This window comes from Pectinophora gossypiella, unplaced genomic scaffold (assembly GCF_024362695.1).
Source record: "Pectinophora gossypiella unplaced genomic scaffold, ilPecGoss1.1 Pgos_109, whole genome shotgun sequence".
Classification (NCBI taxonomy): domain Eukaryota; kingdom Metazoa; phylum Arthropoda; class Insecta; order Lepidoptera; family Gelechiidae; genus Pectinophora; species Pectinophora gossypiella.
The window spans coordinates 1-9,747 of record NW_026063198.1 but is presented as its reverse complement, the minus strand read 5'-3'; the positions used below and the strand labels follow the sequence as shown (position 1 = coordinate 9,747).

The 9,747-nt window shown below is 39.5% G+C and overlaps 1 protein-coding gene across 1 annotated transcript; it reads right to left on the bottom strand.

Annotated features, from left to right (window-relative positions):
* Positions 1–5,632: 5,632 nt before the first annotated feature.
* On the bottom strand, positions 5,633–7,597 carry LOC126380826 (uncharacterized). The gene is made up of 2 exons (XM_050030419.1): positions 7,178–7,597; positions 5,633–6,669 (listed from the first exon to the last, which is right to left on the bottom strand). Exons 1-2 carry the CDS (start codon positions 7,347–7,349, stop codon positions 5,633–5,635), a joined length of 1,209 nt encoding a protein of 402 aa, XP_049886376.1. The 5' UTR covers positions 7,350–7,597.
* Between the last annotated feature and the right edge of the window lie 2,150 nt (positions 7,598–9,747).

The window sequence follows — 9,747 nt, the reverse complement described above, 5'->3', positions numbered from 1 at the left end:
CTTTCGCATTTGTAGTATTAGTATGGATACCGCTGTAACTCCATTGGTATCCCTGTTTAGGCCCGTCATACGGCATTTGAAGGCCCTATTCTACTCGCACATCAAATGGTTTGACGTGATCAAACTATGTGAAGACGCCTTAACCATTGGTTCAGGTGTGTCACAGTATTTGTGCAAATTAAGCAATGTTCTATGCGCCAATCTGTTGGATAGTTGACCGTTTAGAGGCACTCAAGGTGTCCTATTGAAGAGCATGTTGCAATCAGATTCTGGTACCCTCAAATGTATTGGATTGCCAAGGAGAATTGGGTCGATTGCTGTTACTATTCAACGTGGCTATTGTTAGTATAAGATGCCATTGTGTTCTGATGGCCTGTTGCGCTTGGTAATTAAGGCCTTGCTTTCAAAAAGCCTTGAAGTCTCATTACGGGGCAGACACGGCAAAGACCACTCTAAAGAGTCTGAAAGCGTACTCTACTACGCTGTTCTGTTGCAGCTCAGCAATTATTGAAATGTGACGTTTGACGTGACAAGCCAAATTCGCGCGAAATTTTAAATTAATGAAGAAAAATATGTTTTTTTTTTCTATTATATAAAGTTTTAAAAGAAAATAAAATATTTTAAGAGATATAAATAAGCGTTTGTATTTTTTAAATACTTATCCGAACACTGTCAAATATTCAATTGTTACAAAGATGTGATAATTATCTTGTGTGGTTTTGGTGGATATAATATTATAAATTGAAAAGGAATTTTATTACATTTTTTTTTTTGCTTCTTTTCCAGCGTACCTAAGTCTTGGGTTTTGTTTTACACACTCACATTGTTCCGTGTACAAAACGAATGTTTATTTTAGTTACGGGTTCGTTTCTACTTTTTGTACAGTCGGACAAATGACAAACTGCGCACACCACCTGATTTGCATTGCATACGAATTTGAATTGGACAAATAAACTGTGCGATATTGGAGTATCCGTTGTAAACTTGGAGATATCTGACTGTTTTTGTTCCATTTTGCTGGTAGACATGTGGGTTGATACATGTTATAATAGTGTAATATCACGCATATATCTCTGAAGCGGTAGGCAGAGGTGTATAGAATACAAACATCCACTTCTCGCCATGTTCAAGACCCATCAAAGATTAAAATTGTGTTTTAAACTGTACATGCAAATGACAGACGTGATGTTTAGCCTCTTGCCGTAAACAGGCTCGCCGTAGCGGGAATCGCCGTTCTGGGAGTCGCTGTCAACGCGACAATTCGTTTGGGGAGAGACTACTGCCATTGCAAAGATTGTTCTAGTACCTATGTTACAGCGTGCATAAAAATAAAATTTTACCATTTATAGTACACATCAAAATTAAATAAATATATCTGCTGAGGCCTTTGCTCAGCAGTGGGATCATACACGCTAATAATAATAATAGTCTCCCATAGCTCCAGTATCCCGGTCCACTAACCCCCAACCCAATAGCCCAGTTCCCTTTGTTCCCATAATCTGCAATAGTTCTACACGAACCGGGGATTGTCTTTGGGTGCACTCCCATAGTGCATACAGGGATAATCGCTGGTTGGTGTCACACCACATTTAGATTAAACTGTCTTAAGGGGCCTCTACGTGTTGGCTTCGGCTCCACGCACGCCTTCCAAAAGTCTGGGACTCCGTAGGCCCGAGATGTGGAAACGACATAAAATAATAATATATCATTCTTCTCGTTCCCTCACTGCTGAGGATTGTGATTATTATATTGTAATCTTCCTCCACTGGGTTCGGTCCCATATGTAGAACTCTTTGTATAGGGCCACCTGCCACCTGCTTGAGCTGATCCTCCCACGTAATCGGTGATCTTCCTCTCAATCTTACCCTCAATTTGGCGAAGAATAATGCTAATCGGAAACCGTCTCTGTACATAACCAGAAAAGTACTTTATTTTCATTTTTCGTTGAAACAAAAAATATCAAACATTTTTTTTTATACGATCGTAATATTTTTTTACCCCACTCAAGATGTTTCTGATTTTAAATGTTACTTATAAAGAAACGTCCCTACAAAAGAAAAAAACATCAAAGTCTGACGTTTTCGTGGCAAATTATAAGTTAGTTAGGAAGCTCTGGCTTTATTGACTCCGATATGGCAAAACATGTATTACGAATATATTAGTGATTAAACGAACTTACCTATGTGAAGTTCTATCATAATTATACGAAGCGCTTCGTCCGAAGAGATTAGTATTAGTAGATATATAAACACATGTAGTTTCGCCTAAGTGATACCACTCTTGCACTAATTGTTGAGAGAAAGAAAAGGGTAGTAAATAAAAAAGGTTGAATAATAGCAGAGAATCGCGGGTAGATGTTACTTACCACACTATTTTATCGACTGATTCTCGTCATTTAGTTTAGAGCCATATAAGATACTTACATCTTCATTATCATTGACGTACTTCTTTGTTTGTTGCGTCCCGGGTAGCGTCAGCCTTAAGGGTGGGCGGGAGTACATACTAATCTCTTCGGACGAAGCGCTTCGTATAATTATGATAGAACTTCACATAGGTAAGTTCGTTTAATCACTAATTATACTTCGCGCTTCGTCCTCTAGATTAGTATTAGTAGATATATAAACACATGTAGATTTTGAGAGCCCCTAGAGAGAAGTAGGGTCAATGATACTAGGTGCAATTATCAAGAGTTTATTTTATGATTAATTATAGGTACAAAAATAAGCAATTTGACAATCGTATCTTACACTGAGTGTAATTACTATTATAGTAGCTACAACAGTAGTAGTACAGTAATTTGATATTATTTAATTAACATTAAGGAGAATGGTTATCAATGATTGTTCGAGCTAAGGCTAGGTCAGCGTCACCAACAACCCTATTATAAAATCGAGCGAAGGTGGAGGAGTTGTGGCTCCAGCCCGCGGTGCTACGGATGGTATCCACGCTGACACCGAGCGAGTGCGCGGCGCTGGCGGCTGCGTGTCGCGTGCTGTGAGCTGTGAACACGGCTGTGTCCACCCCGCACTCGCCCAGTGTGCGTTTGATCCATCGGCTGAGTGTCTGTGTACCTACCGCGTTGTGAGGTTTTTTCAGACCAATGAATAACATTTCCGATGTTCTTAGGGACTCCGTTTTACTTATATAAATCTGAAGCGTTTTCGCTGGACAGATCGACGGTTTGTCATTGAAAAAGGGCAAAAAAAGAACAGGTTGCTTACAGCCGGGCCGAGAAGTTTTTAAAATATCCGGAATTTTGATACTAATGCGATCATCAGACGTTTCTATATTTTTGACATTAATTTTGGAAATAGTTTGCAATCTATGCGCTGTTGTAAGAGCTAACAATGTAATGGTCTTTTTGGATAGCTTGCATAAATCAAGTTCTTCATTTGGGTACCAAATACTTAGATGGTTAAGTACACAACTAGTATCCCAGGTGGCATTGTACTTAGGTACAGGAGGTCTAAGCCGAAATACTCCTTTAAAAAATCTATGTAAGTATTCGTCTTTTGCTAATGTAGGTCCTAAGATTAACGACAGGGCCGATCTATACGAATTTAGAGACCCATATTGGTAGCCATCAGTGAATAAATTAGTCAAAAAGGAAATTACTGTAGGAATTGTAGCTTCATACGGTTCTACGGAATGAGCTTGACAAAAAGACCACCACTTTTTGAGGCATACGTCATATTGTTTGATAGAGCTTTCTGAGAGCGAGGCCATCATGATGTCTAGTGATGCTGCAGGGAGGCTTCGTCTTGATAATGCCGCCCTGATAACACTCCTGCAGCCAGGGTAAGGGACGGCAGTATCCGAGAGCTGTAATGGGATAATAAAACATTGTCTTTAGGTGTGAAAGTCACGATGTCCGATACAAGGAGAGCTTTGAACAAAGGAAACCATGCCTGTGTTTGCCACATCGGTACCACAACGATACCATAAGCTTTGTCCGAAATTATTTTTCTAAGCATTTTGAGAACCATTGAAAATGGTGGGAAGGCATAGAAAAATAAATTTGACCAACAGATGGTAAACGAATTAATAGCAACAGCGTCCGGATCCCTATGCCAGGAGATGTATTTGGCGCATTTTTTATTTATTCGACTAGCGAATAGGTCTATGTCAGGCTGACCGAATAAAGTTATTAAGTGACGAAATGCTTGATCAGATAATTCCCATTCTATATCTGGGTGCGTTTTACGTGACTCTGCATCAGCAGTGACATTGTCGCAAGACCTGATGTATGACGCGAAAATAAACAATTTACGAGCCTCGCACCACTGCCAAATCTCTTTAGTTATGTGGTTAAGATGGGGAAACTGTATACCTCCCATACGATTAATATAAGCGATGGCAGTTGTATTATCGATTCGTAGTAATATTTGGCAATTGTAAAGATTTTTCGCGAAGATCTTTAGACCGATAAAAGCAGCCAACAGTTCCAGATAATTTATATGCTGTTTCTGTTCACTACTTGACCATTGGCCACTTGCCGTTTCGTTATTGCAACACACACCCCACCCCGTTGTTGAGGCGTCAGAATATATATGTATAACATAGTTGTCGTTTCTAATGGGATGCATCGAGTGGTCAATAGAATGCAGCCACCATTGAATATCAGGTAAAAGGGTATCTGGGATATTCATGTACCTATCATAATCGTTGTGGTGTTTTAAGTTGAGAAACTTGCACCTTTCTAGGTCCTTGGTATACAGCCACCCGTATTCGATAGCTGGGCAGCTCGACACTAGTAAACCAACGAGATGGGCGAACTTCCTGATTTTGCAACGGCGTAGATGGGTAAATGTTTCTAATTCGGATTTTATGCGTAACCTTTTGTCCGAGGGTAAGCTTAAAAGCATGTTGTTGGTATCTATGATCATACCTAAAAATTTACATGACATTGACGGTGTCAATACACTCTTTTCTTCATTTACAATGAATCCTAAAGAGGTAAGTAAGTTTCTAGTCGTGTCAATATTTGTCAAGCATTGTTGGAAGGACTGACCTATTAGAAGCCAGTCGTCTAAGTAAAGCGTGGAAATAAAACCTGCCTCGCGTAGGATTTTGGCTATAGGTTTCATAATCTTGGTGAAAACAAATGGTGCGGTGCTTAAACCGAACGGCATTACATTGAATTCGTACATCTTGTTATCAAAATTAAAACGAAGGTATTTTTTAGACTCATCGTGAATCTTTATTAAAAAATATGCGTCTTTAAGGTCAAGAGTAGCCATAAAACAATTTTGAGATACTAGTTTGAGAGCGGTGCGTAAGTCTTCAAGTTTAAAATGATTGGTGCTTATGAATTTATTCAATTTCTTAAGATTCAATATGAACCTCATTTTGCCGTTCGGTTTGGGTGTGAGAAAAATACTTGACAGAAATTGACCTTCACAAGGTTTACACTCAGAGATAGCTCCTATATGCAAAAGATTATCAATAGCCTCGTGGAAATGTTGTAGTTCGGACTCCGTGTATACAGGTAACATAGGAATAGAATCTTGAACAACTGGTGATGAGAATACTATTTTGTAGCCAGTGATCCAGGAAAGGATTATCTGGTCATCTGTAATATTAGCCCACTGTCTATAATAATTTGCCAGACGGCCTGCGTACTTAACTGTGTCTAGTAGCGGCGTCGTTGTGGCGCTGGTGGAGCTGCCGGCGCTGGGTGCGGCGGCGGGGGCGGCGGCGGCGGCGCGTGCGGCGGGACCGGAGGCTGCCACGGCATGCGGTAGTAGGTAGCTGGGTGCGCTCGCGGAGCTGCAGGCTCGCGGCTCCGGTAATTCGCGCCTGGTGGCCTGCGTGCCGACGCCGGAGCCTTGCGGTTTAAAGATTTTGGAGCAGATGTGTTCGTCCTTTTTGCTGTATTTTTAGCGCCTGCTACATCAAGTTTTAGTTCGACACCCGATTTTGTCACAGCCTTAGCAGACTTAATAGTTTCCAACAGATTTTCGCCAAATAAAAAGGTGTCAATTTTCGTATTGGAGAGATGCTCCTTCATATCTTTTTTAAGTACTGATAGTATGAAATTCCTCCTGGTCGCTGAATCGCCGTGTTGAATATCGCAGAGTATGCGGCTTAGGTCCATAAGTTTTTGGAGCATTTCATTATTTTTGTCCTTTGAGTTAATTTGTGTGTTGATCACATCACTGAGGCATGAAATGGCACATGCCATTTGTTTTTGTTTAGCTTCAATGCCCTTGTCACGTTTTTGTGCGGATTCTGGGAGAGCGGCCTTAATCTCGGGGTTAACCTGAGGGGCGCTGATATGTAAACAATTGGCAGGAACCGGGTACTTTGCGAGTAACGATTTTCTATCGTCTTTTTTCAGGCCTTCTTGAGCTGTATGTTTGAGGCGACTAGCTAGTTCTGTACGAATGTCGCTCGCGTACTTAATCTCGGTAAATGGGTCTTCTCCTAAGATTTCCAAAATGTCCTCGTCCAATGCTGTAGGTTCTGCCGGGGGTACATTTTCAGCCACAGTGACCGTCTTCTTCGACGTCGACGGGTCATTAACTGCCGCCGTGACCAGGGATGGGGGCGCATTTGCCGTGATGTTCTCATCATCGGATTCGACAACACTGACGTCGTCTACAAATCCCTGACATGAAGAAGTTTCCGGTAACCAGTCGTCTGGACCCAGAATTGGTTGTGGGGACTCTGAAATGAGTGCCACCAGGTTAGAAAAAGGTAAGTATATTTAGGTCATTAAAATATCTACGGCATAAAAACTTAGTGTGTGTCGAGACATTCCCAACGAATGCTCTGATTACACACTTATTACATAACGTGAATACGTTGTATGCCTTGTTTATGTAAAATTAATTTCACATAAGTAGTCCAGAATTAAATAAAGTGCACATTTATTCTTTAGAAAAGTAGGTAAGAAAGAAAAAAGTTGTTAAAATATAATTAAACTGAGAACATAATTAATATTTTCGGAATATAAATCTAAATTGAGTTTTTGATATTATTTGGGTTTTAAAATATAAAAAGCAAGTTAGTTATAGTCACTATTACACATAATGTGTGCACTGTAAAGACAAAGTGTAATATCAGTTCGACCCGATATTAATATTTTGAATGCGGTGAAATAACCCCAACGGTTATCTCGGTTGCATTCGTCTGGACATTAGGTACATAAGTAATAAATCGTATAACTACGTACCTGGTCGATGTATGGTACTGCGTACCGTTGTTTCACAAGCTGGAGAAATTTCCGAATCACTATCCGAAACACTGGTTTTTCGATGACGTATTTTTCGTTCTAATTTTTTAACTTTCCGTAGTAAAGTCTCTAAATCGTCGTCAACTTCTTTAGAACGCTTTCTTTTAGGCATTTTTAAAGTAAAAACGAACTTTTTAGCGAATTTAAATGAGCTAGTATTAAGTGTCTAGAGCGGTTGAGCACTAAATTGCGAATGACGAGAATCAGTCGATAAAATAGTGTGGTAAGTAACATCTACCCGCGATTCTCTGCTATTATTCAACCTTTTTTATTTACTACCCTTTTCTTTCTCTCAACAATTAGTGCAAGAGTGGTATCACTTAGGCGAAACTACATGTGTTTATATATCTACTAATACTAATCTAGAGGACGAAGCGCGAAGTATAATTATCTTTTTTTTGTATGAAATATATAAAAAATCTATCACCCTACATACAATATAACATACAAAAAAACCGACTTCAAACGCAAAACTAAAAAGCAATAAATAAATTTACTTCGCACAAAGTAATTAGTACGTATTTTCAATTAGTTAATTAATTTATAATTCTGAAGCCGGTGCCAAGGAAATGCTACAACGAAGTACCGATTCATATATTTTTCAATACTGATTGTTTTGTAATATTTTGTTTGACATTGTTTTGTAATTGCTTTGATATAGGTATTAAACAATATTGTGTGTACATAGTAATTTGATATTGTAGTAGGGTTGTTGTAGCATTTACTTGGCACCGACTTCAGAATTATAAATTAATTAACTAATTGAAAATACGTACTAATTACTTTGTGCGAAGTAAATTTATTTATTGCTTTTTAGTTTTGCGTTTGAAGTCGGTTTTTTTTTTGTTAAAAATTTTATTTTATTTTACGATTTTAAGTGATGGTTAGACCGAGCAAGGATGCAGACAGACAGATTTTCTGATTTATATTCATATATAATAATATAATATATTATTAGTAGTGATCACAATTATTATTGATGAACATGTTTACACACACACACTCACACACGCGCTAACGCACACGAGCACACGCGCACGTACACACGCACACACACAGATACACGCACACACACAGACACACGCACACACACACACACACACACACACACACGCGCGCGCGCGCGCGCGCATACACACGCACACACACACACACACACATGTGTATGTGTACATACACACATGTGGTTGTCAGTGGAAGCTGCTATCATACACACTCACGCATACATATAGATACAGTAGATTTCGCGTGGTTCGCTCGCTGCTAAAGCAGCTCGCGTGTCCTGTTTATTCGAAACTGTCCCTCTTCGTATGGCGGCCATCTTGTTTTTCAGCCATTTTGTTTTTTTTCACCGGCGACAGAATTTGACCAAGATTTAAATGGGTGTCGTGGAAACAAACAAAATCCAGGTGCAATAGGTTTGCCAGACCGTAGGATGTCTCCCTGATTGGGAGCAGTTTTCAAAGATGACGTTCCGATCACACCCCTATACATCATTTTTACCCCCAAGACATTTTCTGGAAAAACAAAATTTTGTATGGCGGCCATCTTGTTTTTTCGCCATTTTGTATTTTTTTCACCGGCCATTAAATTCGACCAAGATTTAAATAGGTTTCGTGAAAGAAAAATTGGTTCAGGTGTGATAGTTTCGCCAGGCCGTAGGGTGTCACCCTGATGCGGAGCAGTTTTCGAAAATCGGGAAGTATTTCCATACTTAACATGACGATCCAATCACAACCCCGATATATATTTTATATCCCGAGACATTTTCTGAAAAAACAAAATTGTGTATGGCGGCCATCTTGTTTTTCCGCCATTTTGTTTTTTTTTACGCGCTATGGAATTTGACCAAGATTTAAATAAGTGCTCTCAAAGAAATATTGGTTCACGTGCGATAGTTTTGCCAGGCCGTAGAGTATCTCTCTGATGCGGAGCAGTTTTTGGTGACCAGAAAGTATTTCCGTACTCTACATGACGTTTTGAGTAAGCGCCCCATACATTATTTTTACCCAAACGGGCTTCTTCCAAAATCGACAAAATTTTGTATGGCGGCCATCTTTTTTTTCCGCCATTTTGTTTTTTTGCACCGGCGATTGAATTTGATCAAGATTTAAATACGTTTCGTGAAAGAAAAATTGCTCCAGGTTGTATAGTTTTGCCAGGCCATAGGGTATCTCCCTGATGCTGACCAGTTTTCGAAGGTCGGGAAGTTTTCCCGAAGCCTAAAGATCGATCCGATCAATATGACTTTACAAACGCACTAGTCGCTCCTACGATTTTTGAAAATTCCCCTCGATTTCTCTGGTCTTCCATCATCAGATCCTGACTTCCTTGACATGGGACCCCCTTGGGTATATCTCCTTTCAAACAAAAAAAGAATTATCAAAATCGGTTCATATACGACGAAGATATGCCCGAACAAACATAAAAAAAAAAAAAAAAAAAAAAAAAAAAATATACGGTCGAATTGAGAACCTCCTCCTTTTTTGAAGTCGGTAATAAACAGCCTA